The sequence below is a fragment of the Vigna umbellata genome, chromosome 1, assembly GCF_029865625.1.
Source record: "Vigna umbellata cultivar VRB3 chromosome 1, Vumbellata_1.0, whole genome shotgun sequence".
In the NCBI taxonomy this organism is placed as follows: domain Eukaryota; kingdom Viridiplantae; phylum Streptophyta; class Magnoliopsida; order Fabales; family Fabaceae; genus Vigna; species Vigna umbellata.
The window spans coordinates 16,463,269-16,482,191 of NC_142165.1; the positions used below are offsets into that span (position 1 = coordinate 16,463,269).

General features: G+C 31.1%; 3 protein-coding genes across 3 annotated transcripts; all 3 read right to left on the reverse strand.

The window, feature by feature from the left end:
• Positions 1–730, reverse strand: EMB2184 (Ribosomal protein L31). Its single transcript, XM_047304443.2, has 2 exons — positions 574–730; positions 1–490 (listed from the first exon to the last, which is right to left on the reverse strand). Exons 1-2 carry the CDS (start codon positions 643–645, stop codon positions 164–166), a joined length of 399 nt encoding a protein of 132 aa, XP_047160399.2. The 5' UTR covers positions 646–730; the 3' UTR covers positions 1–163.
• A 958-nt stretch (positions 731–1,688) lies between these two features.
• Positions 1,689–4,151, reverse strand: LOC124830634 (amino acid permease 3-like). The gene is made up of 6 exons (XM_088105622.1): positions 4,067–4,151; positions 3,760–3,993; positions 3,518–3,611; positions 3,223–3,428; positions 3,002–3,141; positions 1,689–2,342 (listed from the first exon to the last, which is right to left on the reverse strand). The coding sequence occupies exons 1-6, from the start codon at positions 4,149–4,151 to the stop codon at positions 1,689–1,691; spliced, it is 1,413 nt and encodes a 470-aa protein (XP_087961748.1).
• A 5,643-nt stretch (positions 4,152–9,794) lies between these two features.
• LOC148204808 (amino acid permease 3-like) lies at positions 9,795–14,899 on the reverse strand. Its single transcript, XM_088091759.1, has 5 exons — positions 14,759–14,899; positions 13,850–13,902; positions 12,495–12,759; positions 10,754–10,930; positions 9,795–10,448 (listed from the first exon to the last, which is right to left on the reverse strand). The coding sequence occupies exons 1-5, from the start codon at positions 14,897–14,899 to the stop codon at positions 9,795–9,797; spliced, it is 1,290 nt and encodes a 429-aa protein (XP_087947885.1).
• Between the last annotated feature and the right edge of the window lie 4,024 nt (positions 14,900–18,923).

Below are 18,923 nucleotides of genomic sequence, written 5' to 3' on the forward strand. Positions count from 1 at the left end.
TGAATCCCAATGCATGTTTTTTACCAGTGACAAACATATCCACATTCACCCGTTTGCTGAAAACAATATCCATAGCAGCATTTTTTCAAACAGTTGAGAGAAGCGTTTGATCATATTACACCAATTGAAATTGACAAAAAAAAAAGTTACCAAGAAGAGAAGATCACTTCTTTTTGCCTCCCTTGGAAACCCCCTTGCGTCTGGAGGGGATAACAATCTCTCCTTTGAGGACAGGAATCTCCATAATCTGCGTGAGCTCCCCGAACTTCTTCCTGAACTTCTCCACCTGGTCGTCGCTCACCATAACCGCCGAGCGGTTGCCGAGGTAGAAGGGGTGGTTCCCCGACCACACGTCCACCACATACTCCTTCTGGGTCCCACCCGTCGTCATCACCAGCTCTCCGTTACAGTACACCTTGGCTTCCCCATGGAACTCCGGGTGTATATCCTTCTTCCTGCACCGAACCCCACACTGCACCACTCTCCCTACCTGCCAACAAATTCAAACAAAAACTCCGTCAAAATTCATGATTCCACAGTCAAACTTGGTACTCTGGGTTTGAAATTGATTACGTTTCTCTTGGGAGGTGGAAGTGGAAGAAAGCGTGTTCCTTGGATGAATGTGTTGGTCACACTCTGCGCCATTTTCAGGTACCTATCGGTTTGTGACAAAGGATGAGATTATGGTTACGGACAGACATTGCATATGTGGTCGTCACCAAATGGGCTTCTCCATTCGGCCCAATTTGCCCATTAAGCTTTAATTCTAGAAAAACAGTTATTGGCAATTACTTTGTGTATCTCTACAATTACTAACTATTTTTGTACAATAAGAAGAAAAAGTCTCAAACACCCTTTTTACTATCACTGTCATCTTACATTTACAGTTTCTATCATTATTGCTGCTGTAAAGGAGGAACATTGCAAACAAGAAAAAGATAGAAAATATATAAAAAAAAACCTCATTCTAAAAACTCTTTTTGAAACATATTTCATTAATTTTAGAATTTAATCTCGTTCTGAAAAACAAATTTTATGTGTTTCGAAAATTTCATTTGAAAAATCATATTCTGAAAATTTTATTTCCTAAATTTCAAGCTGAAAGCCTCATTTTAGAAACTCTAAAAAGTTTATTGTTGAAAATTTTCAGAATATATAGCCAGTTAGAGAAAAATAATCATTTTAAAATTTTTTACAACATATAGTCAATCAGAGCAAAATAATCCGTTTAGAAAATTCATTCAAAAAATAAAATATATAAATATAACTTTTGTAAAAAATAAAATATATTTGTTACGAAATTTACAATTTTATAAATCTTTCACCATCTTAATATGAACTCAATTTCATGTACTTACTATTTATTGTAAAAGGTTAAATAAATAACTCAACGTGAAACAAATAAAATATAATATAGCGACGCGAGTGAGAAACAAAAGCGCACACTTCTACAAATTTGGACAAAAATAAGGACGTAAATAGTTACGAATTTATTCTCCATGGTAAATTTGTAAATTTTGTATACGGGATTAAAATTCTATTTGTTTTTCCTTCATACAATTTATTAATATAAATGACATAATTTACACGTGTAACTTTTAAAATATATAAAGTAAATAAAGACCTTTACAAATGAATAAAAAACATGTAATGTCTAACAATGATGTTAACAGAGAAATGGCAGTGAACTAGTAATGGGTCATGAATGGCTTGTAAACTTTAAAATGATGAAGAAGTCCAGCTGTTGAACCTACTGCAGCTATCATTGTGAAGACGAAGCATGTCGCACTAAGCATCTTCAGGCATTTCCATTTTCTGCTCCATTTTGGTATTCTAGTTTGAACTATATACATCTCCACTGGGAAATACACGGTGAGGGGCCAATATGCAATGGCACCAATGAGTCCAATAATGTCGGTGAAGAATGGTAGCAACATTGCTATGAAAGTGCAGCAGATCACAAAAAATGTCCTCCAAACCAACCTGAAGAGGTTGAGCTTGAAGGGTTTGCAACCAGCAATTCGTACTTCAAACTCATTCGTTATAAAATTACTGTCTGAGAATTTTTTTGCTGCTAGTTTTTCAATAAATTGGAACAGGGGTTGGCAGTCAACTTGGTATGCACGAACAAGATGGACAACAATGGCAACATTGGCTATGTCGGCGAGCCAATATGGGTTATAGAAGCCAAAACCAGTTAGCAGGTTTCCAGGGCTTGAATCTCCAAAAGCTGCATAGCCAAAACTACCATATAGCAGATTGAAAATGCTTGTCACCAAGACACTCACTAAAGTAGCATTCGACATTGTCTTTGACTCTTCAGGGGGTGATTTGATTGTGTCCTGTTTCATAACAAATAACATATTAAAAAATAATTAAACAAAATAGTTAAAGTAAATAAGTCAATACAAATAAACTTCAATTAAAAAATGTTGTAAATATCTCACCACTGTACATAAACATTTTTACTTCTATTTTTTAATAAATAAGTTACATTTAGACTGCTATTAATTAAATTTGATTTATTTCTGAACATCTTTTAAATTATTCTTAATTTCAGTTTCCAACTATAACATTACAAAACATATTCTACAATTATTAAATAATTAAAAATAATCTCAAATTCTTAATTAAAAATCCTAATTAATTAAAAATCTAATAAATCTCTTTTGCAGCGGACAAAAAAAATTCACAAACAGATGTGCAAGGAGCAAACAACGACGACACGGTAAATGAACTGTGACGTCATGAGTTTTCCTTAAGGAACTGTGTGGCGTCATGAGTTTTTAGTTTCTTGACCGAACCAAACAAGTTGTTGTTTTCGATTTAAAATAATTTAAAATAGTTCGAGTAACGGGTTACCTCGCAAGTTTGATAATATTCACATTTAGAAGAATACAGATTGTTGATGCAAAATTTCAATTCTGATTAGAAAAAGTATACAAATAAGACCTATGAAACTATCTTTTGAACAATGAAGTTAATATGAATGTAGATGTACCTGAATTTCTGGAAGGATCATTGAGTAGGAATAGACATAGGCCCAGATACCGAGAGCTTGGAAGATCCTCCAAATTTTTTGGTTTTTTGTTTCAGCACCAATACTTACACCTGTTAAGCTTCCTTTAACCATTCCGTTCCCTGTTACAAGCACATTTCAATTCAAATTCATCAATCCTCAACTCATAATGATATAATAAATCACAATTCTCTCTAACATACCTATAACTTGAGCAATTACAAGACCGAGTCCAATTACAGAGGATGTGAAAGGCATGACAACAGACACACTAGAGAGCCACGGGAACTGTTCCAAATCTGAAATTTGAGATAATAAAATTTGCACAATTCCAAATGAAATCATGTAAACACTGCTGTTCATTTTGCATGCTCCCCTGTTATGATAACAACGAGACCTTATAATGGCCCTGTTTCATGGACAACCCAAAACACCAATTAGCAGATTTGTTGTTACTCGTTCATCCACACAACAACACTTGCATCTTTCAAAACTCACCTCATGCTTTTGGAAGCTGCAATGGTGTACCCGGTTTCGCTTCCAAAAAGGGTCGCATATTGAACCCATCCACAGAACTTTGCATTCATTTCACCTGCAAAACCCAAAAATGTCTTTGTTTGGTAAACACATGAATAGGAAGAAGAAAGTCAATTCCTTGCTGTTTTAATTTATACTTTTACCGGAAATATTATGAAAAGACATAACAAAAGTACCATAATTGAGTTGAGTTGCATGCATACCTAGGTGGGAGCTAACAGCGTCCGTGTAAGTGTGGTTTCTATTGCCTGTAACTTGGTCTCCATTACGGTAACAGGCAGTTAGAAGACAGGAGGTGTAATAAGTCACCACAGAGAACAGAATCCAAGAAACAGGACCAGCAATCCAACCAAGCTGAGCAAATGCCCATGCCAGAGACAGCACTCTAAACCCAATAATAGCTGTTATTATATGGGCACTTGCAGTCATCCAATTTCCTGTTTTATGAAGCTCAGTGAGTTTGAAATCATAACCAACACAAATACTTCTACTTTTGAGAATATTGATTACCAGTTCTTTTGGTACGGCCATCATCAAAGGAATTGGAATCTGAAATCCTGCCATTAGAGACATCGAAGGTACCTTTTTCGATCATTTTGCTTTGAAGAGAGACACTACCAGATTTTGCTTTTGTAGAAATTTTTTCCATCGTTCGCGTGCTCTCAATTACCTCCTTAATAGGTGACGTCTTTTAACTTCCTACCTTTGATACTAAATTATACATTTTTACATAGTTTTGAGTTTGAGTTTCTAGATGATTTGAAAAGAAGAATGACAGCAACCAAGGTCTGGCTTAGAAATGGAACGATAACGTATGTTGCATATTACAAAATTGTATGTTGATATAACGATATTGCATGTTGAAATATGTCGACAGTGCGAATTCAAAAAGCGTGGGTAAATTGAGTTGCGTGAATATGAGTTTAAACAAAGAAAAAATAAGTTAAGATTGGGTTTTCGAATGGGGAATGCCGCCAAGTAGGATGATCTCTCTCTTTTTTTCTTAATTGATTATCAATTAACTTATTTTTTCTACTATTCTTTTGTCTTTTTCACACTCTCAAAATCTTTATTTACATTAAAGGATTGCTGAGGCTTTTCAAAAGTTTAAGCATAAACTTTATCTTTACAAGGATGAAATTGTCTTCTAAAAAATCAACCAAATAATTCCAATACTTTGAAATAAATCATTTTCTTAAATCCCATGCATATAAAATTCTTTCTATAACTAAATTTACCAAGTTTTGTGCGATAAAATGTAAGTGGCGTGTTAAAAGAAATGATAACTCTATAAATTTTAAACCTTAAATCAAAATATCAAATAACAATTAAATAATAAATGTTTAGTTAATTAGATAAGTTATTTTTTTTATCCTTCGTGCTTTTAATAACTAACTTATACATTCTTTGCTGATCCATAACTAACTTTTAATAAGTTATAACTTTTTTATTTTAATGTTAAAATAAAAATAACTAAGGATCATACTTAAGAACATTAAAAATGTTAAATACTTAAAAATATTTAAAATGTTAAATATTTAAAAATATTAATTATTATACTGAATCAATATTTTTTAGTTAAATTTATTTATGTTTTAGTCGACTTAGATTAGTCAGATTCGTTTTGGCATGAGCTAGACACGTGGAGAATTGTGGATAAGTGTGGAGAATGAAATAAAAAGACATGTCATGCGCAAAGATTCGACTAGATTCCCTTGTTCCTGGGCCAAGCCATGGAAAAGAGAGTGCAGAAGAAGAGAAACCGGAGAGTGGCTCGTCGCTAATGCCGAGACCAAAACCCTCTTCGAGCTTCAAACGTGGTCAAATCTCTGACCTTCTTCAATATGCCTGCAACGACGATCAAGGTTGACGACGGCAACACCGCAATCGTCCTCCTGCTTGCGAACTTCTCTTCTCATCCTCTAACGAGCATCACCATCGCCACGCCACCATGACTGGACATCACCGACGCTACTATCGCACTGGGTTTCGTCTCCTTTCGTCATTCAGGCTGACTACGACAAGTTTTGTGGTCGTACCAAATGGGCTTCTCCATTCGGCCCAACTTGCCCATTAAGTTTTAATTCTAGAAAAACAGTCCTAGGCTATTACTTCCGTGTATCTATAAAATGGGTGTTTCGTCCTGCACCTCCAAAAGTTTCACTCTGCACCTCCAATTTTCATAATTGCCCTCTTGTGATTAATGAGGTTGGTCAAAAGTAAATGATTTTTAACGAATTAAGTGGTTGAACAAATTCATTTAATAACCCTCCACATCAAAGTTTATAAACTTTTGTTGTCTTGCACCCTTTCATTTCTCATTTATGTATCCTTTTGCACCCTTTTTTATTTTCTCCTTTCTCATGGTCTTTAAAAGGGATTTGAGAGAAATTGTTCTTTTAGAAGTGTTTTAGGCATGTGGTATTGCCATTAGAGTTGATAAATGATTTTTTCTAAGCTTCTCGTGTCAAACAAGTACATAAATTAATTGCAAAACTTATAGGATTTAATCGGACGTCGAAATTCGATGGAAACTCAATCAGATATCAAATTTGGATCGAATATCAAAATTCGATTTATCCTTCATTGCGTGGGAAAATCGAATTTTGACCTCCGATAGAGAGAAAAACGAATTTCGACATCCGAGAGTAAAAAATTACATATCAGATATCAAGATTTGATGGAGTGGAATTCGACTTTCTACATCCAATGCTTGTTTTGTCAAATTTGGATTTTTTCATCCGATACTTCAATGTTATTTTTATAATTTACAATAATTTCAATGATTTAATTTTATATACTGAGAAGCATACATACATTGATAATATTAATGAAATCAATTTTAATGAAAAAGTAGATTTTTTAAATGCATCAAAAGAGCAAATAAAGTTTACATGTTTAATTATAAAGACTTAAATATGGTTTTCGAAATTTTTAATTGAATATTTATTAAATTTTAATGTTTTATTAAGTCTTTCAAATTATTAACTACTTCAAACAAAATGACTTTAAAGTATATATTTATTAATTTATTTTTATTTTATTTTTTTATGTGAAATTTGTTTCAGTTTTTAATTTTCATTTTCTTAAATTTTGAACAATAAAAATATCACTTCAAATAAGAATGTACCTCAATTATTTAACTTTAATCATTCTAATTATTTCAACAGTAACTAAATTATAAATATAGTTGTACGTTTTGTTATATTTAAATAAATAAAAAATATCAAACCTTAACTTTTTTTTCTCAAATATAAATATTTGGACCATCTTAAAAATATTGGTAATTGTTGAAATCTAAAGAGAAAAAGAAATGCGAGAAAAGAGGGTGAAAGGAAGAGAAAACCGTTAAGAATCTGGTCAAAATTCTTTTCAGTTATTTAAAAATTAATAACATTTTAATTGGAAGCATAATACGTATTTTAAAAAATTTAGAGGTGTCGGATGAAATTTTGAAGATGTAAGATGACATACTCTTTGGTCAAATGTGCTTGAAACCTGGTCAACTGGACCATTGGTCAGCAGAAGAGGCATTGGGCTGTTCTATTTTGAACCATATATGAGTGGGTTGTGTTTTTGGCAATTGAGTGCAATTGTTACTCCCTCCATCACTGCTACCTGTATCTCTTCGTTCATTTTTTTCCCTTCAGTAATATTTAATTTCTGCTTTTATATTTTTATTCAACAATCAACCACTTTCATTAATGGTTCCCACCAATATATCAATGCATCTCCACAACAGGGTACTGCTTTTGCTTGAATGAAATTCCTCTCAATCTTCTTCTCCCTCTAATTTTTGTTTGATGAAAGTGTGGTGGTGTAGTGTGAGAAAATGACAGAAAAGAATATGCATGCCAACTTCAATATTATTATTTTCATATTCAATGTGACCAAAATCTCTCAGGTTGAGGGAAAATAAACAAAACCCATATTATTGCTGCATGTTTTTATAAAGAGAAACAAAAGCAACATGCTTTTAATACTCTGCAATGCTTTTGTAAAGTATCCAGCAGAATAACAAAGCTACAAGTTATGGATACTGCATCAGGCAGATCTGGACGTAAAAATATATATAATTTATTATCCAAATTATTTATTCCCTAAAAGAAGTTGGCTTCTTCTTCAATCTAAAATTAAAAATTAAAAATTAAACACAGAACCTAGTAAAGAAAAATAAAAAATTAAGTAAACAACCCAAAGGCACAACGAATGTCGGATATCGGTTTGGCCTTAAACAAAAGTCCACATCCGTCGGCGGATGTCGTTATCCATTGAAGGTCAAACAAATTCCTACTTTCGTTGTAGCTTTCATAGTCTCTGTTCACCCCAGAAACTCAAACTGTGGCATATACAATGTACACAATAACAACACCAATAACATCACAGCAAAGACAACACATAACACACCAAAGAATATATTATCTATCATGCATAACGAAACAAACACTATCCTGTTGGAGACCCACGAACGAACTACCACGAACCACCACGGTCACAAACTGCCACAAAATGCCACGAATCACCATGAACCACCACCGAACGACGCACCATCAACGGATGGGGGTTTGCAGTGAGAGTGAGAGTGAGAGTGAGAGTAAAAGGGAAAGTGAAAGTGAGGGGAGATTAAGATTATGATTTTAAAATATAAAAAGTAAAATTGGTAAAAATAAAAGTAAAAAGAATAAATTTGGAATTTAAAAAAATTTAGAGAGATGTAGGGGGAATATGAGGTGGTGGAGGGAGCTTCTCTCCTCTAAAATTACTTACTGATTTTGTACAATAAGAAGAAAATGTCTTCAGTCTGTTCCCGCAGCAGAAAAAGAAAACTCACAAATCCCGGAACAAATGACGACACGGTGAAAAAACAATGGTGCCACGCCGCGAAACGTCAAGTTATTTGGGGCAGTTTTCCTTTTTCAGTTTCGTGCACACGACAACCTCTTTAAAATAATTTCTTCTCTGAAGTCGCCATAACAACCCAGCCACAAATTCTTAAGTTTGGAGATTTGACTAACTTTGCTTCCTATTCTACCAAGTTTTCACCGAAAACGAGTTATCGAGTTAACTCATAAAATAATAATAACTCCTGTTTTTTTGTTTATACTTCAACTTATAATATTCACATTTAGAATCATTTGTTGATGTAAAATTTCAATTCTGATTAGAAAAAGCATAAAATAGTCATTTTTAAAGTAAAATTTTCATTTTAAAAATTCCAAGGATGTGATCAGTTTAGAAATAGATCCCGATATTCTAACAATATTAATTTGACAAAAATTTGACAACACCACGTGTCAAGTTTTAAGTGGTGGAATTTGAATGTTTTTTTTAATTTAAAATCTGATTTAGAATAGGTTGAAGTTTGGATTCCGAAACTGCCGTCTTCTTTTTCGAATTCTATCTTCCCTCCTTATCAGTGTTTTCTCTCTCCATTTTAGGGATTTGAATTTGGTTTGAACTTCTCTCTTCATAACAGTGTTGTTCGTCCTCCATTTTTGCAGTTATTTGTTCGTCATCATTGAAAGACCAAGTTAAGGTGTTTCTGGGTTGAGAGGTGAGTTTCTGCACCATTGACAAAGAACTGATGTTGTTGTAATCGATTACAAAAAGCTGGTAATCGCTTACCAGTAAAAAAATCTTCTTTTGTAACGAAAATTAAAGAGTGTACCCAAACGTGGCTTAAGCACCCCCAAAAATATTTATGGATGAAACAAATAAAATATAATATAGTGACGCGAGTGAGAAACAAAAGTGCACACTTTTACAAATTTGTACTTGCAATTTGGACAAAAATAAGGACGTAAATAGTTACGAATTTATTCTCCATGGTAAATTTGTGAATTTTGTATACGTGATTAAAATTCTATTTGTTTTTCCTTCATACAATTTATTAATATAAATGACATAATTTACACGTGTAACTTTTAAAATATATAAAGTAAATAAAGACCTTTACAAATGAATAAAAAACATGTAATGTCTAACAATGATGTTAATGTTAAATATGAAGGTATGAGTAACTCTAGATCTGTGAGAGAATGCTTTTATTAAAGGTTGACTTATATAAGTTTTACATGACAGAAAATAAACAGAGAATAAACTACAACAGAACCACGATATAAATGGCTATCGAAAAGACAGAATAAAAAACTCAACTATCTCTTACAAACTAACTGTCTGGAGCTTTATTAAATGACATAACCTTTTGACTAACAGTTAACAGAGAAATGGCAGTGAACTAGTAATGGGTCATGAATGGCTTGTAAACTTTAAAATGATGAAGAAGTCCAGCTGTTGAACCTACTGCAGCTATCATTGTCAAGACGAAGCATGTAGCACTAAGCATCTGCAGGCATATCCATTTTGTGCTCCATTTTGATATTCTAGTTTGAACTATATACATCTCCACTGGGAAATACACGGTGAGGGGCCAATATGAAATGGCACCAATAAGTCCAATAATGTCAGTGAAGAATGGTAGCAACATTGCTATGAAAGTGCAGCAGATCACAAAAAATGTCCTCCAAACCAACCTGAAAACCTTGAGCTTGAAGGGTTTGCAACCAGGGATTGGTACTTCAAACTCCTTCCTTATAAAATCACTGTCTGGGAATTTTTGTTCTGCGAGGTTTTCAATGAATAGGAACAGGGGTTGGCAGTCAACTTGGTATGCACCAACAAGGTGGACAACAATGGCAACATTGGCTATGTCGGCGAGCCAATATGGGTTATAGAAGCCAAAACCAGTTAGCAGGTTTTCAGGGCTTGAATCTCCAAAAGCTGCATAGCCAAAACCACCACATAGCAGATAGAAAATGCTTATCACCGAGACACTCACTAAAGTAGCCTTCGACATTGTCTTTGACTCTTCAGGAGGTGATTTGATTGTGTCCTGTTTCATAACAACCCTTGTTTTAGTTTATACTTTAACTTATAATATTCACATTTAGAATGATACAGATTGTTGATGTAAAATTTCAATTCTAATTAGAAAAAGCATATTATATGGGCACCAGCAATCCAACCAAGCTGAGCAAATGCCCATGCCAGAGACAGCACTCTAAACCCAATAACAGCTGTTATTATATGGGCACTTGCAGTCATCCAATTTCCTGTTTTATGAAGCTCAGTGAGTTTGAAATGACTACATACCAATAACCAACACAAATACTTCTACTTTTGAGGATATTTGATTACCAGTTCTTTTGGAACGGCCATCATCATCAAAGGAATTGGAATCTGCTCCTTGAATCCTGGAATTGGAGGCTTCAAATGCCTCTTGATAAGTTCTGCCTGTACCTTGTTCCAACATCTTGCTTTGAGAGAGAGACACCAACCAAGGTTTGGCTTTGAAAACAGAACGATAGAACGATACTGTATGTTGCATATTACAATTAAGTTGATAATGGCAACGCTACTGTATGATAACATTTTAACATTTCAACGTCATTTTTGTGTTATTTTGTCTAAAATTTTAACATTATTTTCTGGCTGTACCTTGTTCCAACATCTTCCTTTGAGAGAGAGAGAGCAATTGTATGTTACATATTACAACATTTCTTTTATAACATTTTAACATTATTTATATCATCTAAAATTATTTTATAATTAATAATAATAATCATAAATATTAATTTAAACCAATAATAAAATAACACGTAAATAATATTAAAATATTAAAAAAAATATTATTAGTGTATCTTTATCCTTTTAATAACTAACTTATATATTCTTGATAAACTTTCTTTACTCGTAATGTTGCCGCTCCAAAAATTCCTGCACTTCTCGTAATCCATACGGCATATAGGATCTCCTCCAAAAATTCATTCTACACTTCTCGTAATGCATCATCACACAATAGCTGGTCAAACTTTCATACGAGGTGCAACACTGGATTCTCTTCTAGAGGCTCTTTTGTGATCGTCCCAAAACTACGATAATTTATATAATAATTTATAAATTATTTATAATCGATTCGTTTCAAATATAAAATAGTAATACATAATTATTATTAAAATATTATTAAAAAAATAATTAAAATATCATGATGTTCCTGTAACTACAACATTATAATCATAAGATCATGTTGCATAGATTTAGATTGATTTACGTTACCTATGTCCAGCGAAATACATTTGGTTGTTCGCGTACTGAACCCATCCACAGAACTTTGCATTCAATCCACCTGCAAAACCCAAGAATTTTTTGTTTAGTAAAAACATAATAGGAATAAGATACTTTGAAATAAATCATTTTCATAAATCCCATGCATGTAAAATGCTTTCTATAACTAGAGAGTATATTTCAAACTTTACTAAGTATTGTGCATAAAATGTAAGTGGACCTAGTGTTAAAAGAAATTATAACTCTATAAATTTTAAATCAAAATATCAAATAACAATTAAATAATAAATGTTTAGTTAATTAGATAAGTTATAAGCTTTATTTTTTATCCTTCGTGCTTTTAATAACTAAGTTATACATTCTTTGCTAATCCATAACATAGTTTTGAGTTTTTTTCTTTTGTAGCAATATTTAAGATTACTTTTGAAGATAAATTTGAAAAAGAGTGAATAAATGAATTTGATAATAAAGTATGTATTGTTTTTTTAGGTTTAATATATATTTTAGTCTTTTTATTTGTTATTTTTGTTCAAAATGGTCTTTATACTTTTGAATGGTTCAAAGTGGTTTCATAGTTTCTAAAAATTGTTTAATTTGATCATTTTTGCTACCAACGTTAAAATTAGCATAATTTCCATCTTAGTCAATATTGAATGAATTATTAGTTTATAAAATACGTGACAAATAATTAATGGTTAGGATCCTGTTAACTAGTGTTAAGTGTTAATTCCTAATTATTTTTAAATCTTAATTGGATGCATTACAATTAAACCCTAATTAATTTTTCCTAAATGTCTGATTTCCTTTCAAGAACCTTAATCATTTTCATCTTTCCCACCTTTGGATTCTTTCTCAGCCTAAGTCCAACATTGTCGGTACCCACTGCGAGCCCCCCATGGCCGCAACCCAACAACACTTCCATAGTCCTGACTCTCACAACCATCACCAATAACCAACAAGAGACCACAAACGTGAAGAATAGAAACTCTAAAAAATTCCAAATTAGAACCCTAACCCCCAAATCTCGAGCCATAAGGGAGAACATAAAAATTCCAAAACGCAAGATTATTAACACCAATCTACAGAGAACAAATAAAAACCCAATTCGCAAACAAAAAATCCCAAAGTCGCAAGACCAAAAAATAAGAAACAAAAACCCCAAGCTTTGCATCATCAAAGAGAAGAAGAAAAGGTCTTCTACAAAGTGAATCATATAAAGGGAAAGACGAAAACCTAAAAAACCCCAAAATCATTAGATTCTTCAACGCCAATTTAACCCTAATGGAAAATCCCCTTCGAAATCAATTGTAATTTCCTTTTATATAAATCATTTAACTTTTAACATTGACACATCAAATTGGACTGATGTTGTCGTGTATTACAAAACTAGATAGGTTATTTCGCTAAAGTGGACATTACGTTGTTAGTGTTTTAAACTCGATCAGCAAAAAGAACTAAATTAAATCATTTAAAAGAAAATGAAATCACTTTGAACACCTCAAAATTGAACTAAACTAACAAATAAGAGAACTAAAATATCTATTTAACTTTTTTTAAGAGATTTGAAAGTGATATTAAATTTATAAGTAAAATTTGTAAAATTTATGAGAAATTTCATTAATATAATAAATTAAAAGAATGTTTTAATAAATGAAAAATTATAATTATCAAATTGTTCTTAATGTTATACATAATATAAAATTATATTTATATATGTTTTGAAAAATTATTTAAAATACTAAAATTAAATAAAAATTAAGAAATAAATGGTTTAAACCATCAAATCGTCCTCATATTTGTTGGGAAATCTCAAGTAGGTCCTTGTATTTGCAAATGTCTCAATTAAGTCCACATATTTTAAAAATTGCCTCAATTAGGTATAAATATTTGAAAAATTGAACCAATTAAGCACTTTTCATTAAGTTTTCATAAACGGCGTTAAAATTTGCTAACATGGTGCACACTTAATCTACTGATGTAAAATTGTTATATTACGTAGAATTTCTTAACTAAATTAACAGTTTTGACGTGGCATAAAATTGAATTAGTAATGTTAGAAATTTCTTAGGATTAGAAATTTTTTAAGTAAATAGGGTTAGAGAAAGGGAATTAGGGATTTGATCAGTGAACACAGTAGACGAACACACGAGAGAAGACAAACACAGGAACCTGACCCAGCCATGAGAACCTTGGTAGCCACCGCGTAACACCTCCATTGAAACCTGCAAAATAGAAAAATCAAACCAGCTCCAATCCATTCCACACTGCAACACCCAACACCTGCAGTTCCAGGGCCGTTAACGTTGCCTTCAACATTTCTTCCAGTTTTGTCGATTGGCTTGGCAGAGAGATGCTCAAGATGAGATTGAGAGACCACGACGAAGATAGGGTCTGTACACTTTTACCCTTTTTCATCTTTTTTTTTCATTTTTTTAATTCAAGAAGCATCATCTCGCAATTCATCTTTTTCTTGTTCCATTCTCTTCTTTGTTAACCAATATCAAATGTGCTCGGGATACAAACACAAGTTTTGAAAACACCTTCTCTCGAAATTTTAATTATTTTTCCTACCCTTTTTGTTGTTTCGGTTTCAGTAGGTTTCAATTGCCCCCGGTTTATATTTTGCAAGATAGTGAGCCTGACGTCATCGATGGTGTGGGTGCTGAGACCGGGCACATGATAAGAACCAGTATCGGTGGCTGAAATGGTCAATCTAAACAGGTAAAACAATCAATTCTGGGTCATTTGGTGTTTGACACAAGTTCTTTGTTTGAGTTAACAGAACTTGTATGGCTGAAAGCGGGGGAGCAGTTAGTCTCCTAATTCAGATTCATTTTTTCCCTTTTCCATTTCAGAATCCCTCTTTTCCATTTCCTAATTTCCATATCGTATCAATCTTTTTTTTTTCTTCATTTTTTTTATTCAATTCTTCATTTTTCCGATTCAATTCATTTTTCTCTTTTTATTTTTCTCAAAGATTTCAAATTCTTAAATGTTTTATTTTTCATGGTGCTACCAGGGTGCCACTTACAACATTTCCTGCAGTTGCTGGCAAAGATCCGACCATCATCCACGAACCAATCGTTTTCGCTCATCATTGTCAACAACCATCACCGTCGTCGTTGGCGAAGGGGTCCTTTCCGTCCCCGACGCGCCATAACTTCTGACTTTGAGCTTTCCAACCCAGTCATCCAATGGTCCTTCCTCTGCTTGGGTCATATTCAGTGCAAATGAGTGGTTCATTGGAGTTAAAGAGAATGCTCTCTAGGATTCCAATTCGTCTTCTCACACTGACCAAATCAATAATTCTTTTTCTCTAACCCTATTTTATTAAAACTCTCCTAATCCAAAGAAATCCGTAATCTGAACAATTAAATAATATAACATAACACGTCATATAACACTTACACAAGACTTAATAACAAATTTAATAACAAATTTCACGTAATATAAGATGTATACATAAGCAGATTAAGTGTGCACCACATCAGGAAATTTTAACGCTGTTTATGAAAACTTAACGTACAAGACTTAATTGACCCAATTTTTCAAATATATGAACCCAATTGAGACAATTGCAAAAACGAGGACCCACTTGAGATTTTCTAACAAATACGAGAAAAATCCGAGAGTTTAAACCTAAATAAATAATATAATATAAGTCAGCACCGTGACACTAGCTCCAAGGTCAAATCTCTTTATTTTTCTTCCGAACTTTCTTCTCTCCTCATCTCCAATGTTCTTAAATCCTTAAATCCATTTGTTACTCAGAAAGGTTTGTTGTGGGGTTCGCCATGCGCAAAGATTTGACGAATAGATTCACTTGCTCTTGAGCTAAGCCATGGAAAGGAGGGACAGAAGAAGAGAGACTAGATAGTGGCTCGTCGCTAATGCTGAGATCAAAACCCTCTTCCAGCTTCAAACAAGGTCAAATATCTTTCTTTCAAAAAGAACCAAAAGCATGCAATACAACGTAAATAAAAACTTTCATCATTAACACTTTGTTCATTTGAATGGATTTGTGGGAGAGTGATTGAATGTATTTGAGAGGATTTGAAGGTAAATCTTTTTGTTGTTTATTTGAGTGGATTTGGAGGTAAGTGAAAGTGAATTTGAAAGTAAATTTTTTAATTTGTCACATTAATCAAATCCTACATTAGTTGTCAAAAATTTTACTTCCAAATCTACTTTCACTTGTCTTTAAATCTACTCAAATAAATAACAAAAAATTTATCTTTAAATCTTTTTATATTCATTCAATCATTCTTTCCCAAATTTATTCAAAGAAAGTATAATCAGCCAATATTACTCGTTAGGTCCCACATTTTCCTTCATGAAACAAATATATGCACCTGGACGGTTTCTTCTCCACCTCTAAAAAAAATTCTATTCTACCATTTTCATTAATAACCTACGCCAGTTAACATTTCACTTACGTTGGAATGCCGGTTGAGTATTTTTTAATTTTTTTTAATTTATTTTTTTTATTTAATAATAATAAATTACAAAATAAAATTTAATATTTTAAATTAAAAAACAAAATTTAAAAAAATATTAAATTAAAAATATTATTAAAGAATATTAATTTAATTACATATTTGTTACATTAAAAACAATTTTTTGGATTATTAAATTTAAATAAATAATTTTTTTAATTTAAAATATTACATTTTTTGTTTTTTTAATATGTTTTTTATTATTATTATTAAATTAAAATAAAAAAGTAAATTTCTTAATCCATGTTCAAATGTCAATGAAGTAAAAAAAATTGTAACCGAACGGTTAATAAATGTTAACTGTTAACAAAAAATACATAAGCTGAGCATCTCCAAATACTCTCTCCCTTCTTTCCTTTCAAAATTCATTAATGTGAACGGATATTATCCTAAAATCCATCCTTCCTACTTAATACAATGTATGGAGTGAAGTCTCAATTCTTTGCAACAGTACAATGTATCAAGTAAACACACCCTAAGTCTACATAATGTATCTTTTTCTCTCATTGGCGAATGTCGCTGGTCTCACATTTTTGTTCCTAAAACCAAAGATTCACAAGACGGGCTGTTCCTTTTGCCGTTTCCATAATGCTGTGTTCGTTTTGATGGAATTAAGTGTTACTTTTCTCTCACCCCACATGATGGCCAGTCAAATACACCATTAGACCAAAGCAGTTTAGAAAAAAATTCATAATTAGACTAGCATTAACATGATGATAATTTAGTGCAAAGATTAATATTTAAATATTTCTTTAATTCGTTTTGAAAAATAAAATAATTATTAATTAATTTTTATAAACTTTTAAACATTTTTATTATCTATTAAATATTTAATATTAAAAATCATAAAAATAAAAATAAAAAATATTTTTATTTTATTCGGATTTTAGGAAGAATATTTCAAGAAAGAAAAATATAGAAAATATAGAAAAAATGTTATTCTGAATACTCTTTTTGCAACATATTTTATTTATTTTAGAATTTATTTTCCAATATATATTTCATGATATACTCTCCAAAAATTCATTCAGAAAGATATTAAATGTGTTTTAGAAAGTTTATTTCGAAAATCTCGTTCTGAAAAAACAAATTTCAGAATAAATTTTATGTGTTTCAAAAAGTCTATTTTAAAAGTTATATTTTGAAATTTTATTTTCTAAATTTCAAGCTAAAAGTCTTATTTTAGAAATTCCAAAAAGTTTATTGTTGAAAATTTTCAGAATATGTAGTGAGTTGGAGAAAATAATAATTTAAGTTTTTTTAGCAATATATAGTCAGTTTAGAAAATTCATTCAAATTTTCATCCAGAGCAACAAAATTTTCATGATATTCTCCAAAATTCATTCAAAAAGATATTAGATATGTCGTTCTGAAAAACAAATTTTATGTGTTTCGAAAATTTTATCTTAAAAATTATATCATGAAAATTTTATTTTCCACATTTCATTCTGAAAGTCTTATTTCAGAAATTCCAAAAAGTTTTTATTTTTTTAAATTTTCAGAATATATATAGTCAATTAGATAAGTTTAGAAAATTCATTCAAATTTTCATTTAGAGCACTAAATTTTCATTTTAAAATAACAAAGGATGTAGTCAGTTTAGAAATCTCATTCTAATAACTTTTTTTGAAACATATATTTAATGTAAGAATGCTTCTTAATATTCATACTAAAATATTATATATATATTCCTAATTTGTACAGATTCTTCGAAAAAGGTTAAAAAGTAGGTCTGTATCACGTAGGTCCTACACGTGCACTCCTGAATCAGTGTTCTAAAAATTTCAAATATTTATTGTTTAAAGTTTTCATAATATATATTATAGTCATTTTTAAAATGAAGTCCAAATAATATTGTTCAAATTTTAATCCAGTTCTATCATCATTATTAAAAAGAGAGATGTCAATATTTAGAACAGATGTTTTTCTTAAGACAAAAACAAGTTTAAGGAAGTTAAAAAACACGTAAAAAAATAGAAAGTTTATGTTACTACAAGAAAAATCAAAATTATATACGATTAAAATTTATATATAACTTTTAAAATTCGTATATAAAATGATATTATATGTCAACAAGATTCTATAGATAAAAAGTGCATAAATAAGTTATATATAAATATATTCGTATATAACTATATACGAATTTTTTTATATGTAATTATATACAGAAAAATCTGTATATAAAAATCATATATAATTATATAAAAAAAATCTATATATAGTTATGATTTTATAAAAGAAATAAAATAGATGATTCTATTGTACTCAATAGTTATAAGTTTTACATATCTGATAATGATAAAAAGTCAAATAGAATTGCCAAATGTTCAAATAACAAGAACTGATTATTTTTTATAAATAGAATTAAAAAGATAAATACAACTCTTATTCTTTAACAATCTCTTCCAATGTGTTACCTATTCAACACCCATAATTTTAATATATATTCATAACAAACAAATTTAATAATCTAAGCTGGCACTATGTCAAAGCAATTTACAATGATAAAAGATTTTTCAAACCACTAAAAGATTAATCGACATAAATAAAGCTTCCAACACACTATCTTCAAAATGAACTTTTTAAGGGACTGTATCACAGATGCTAAAGTAGCATTTGGTCTCTCCAAATATATAATAATAGCTTTAGCCACCATAAAGATCCATGAACAACAAAACCATTCAATATACAATAATAGCTTTAGCCACCAAAAATGAGGGAGTATTTTGGCTGTAGGTTTATTCTAG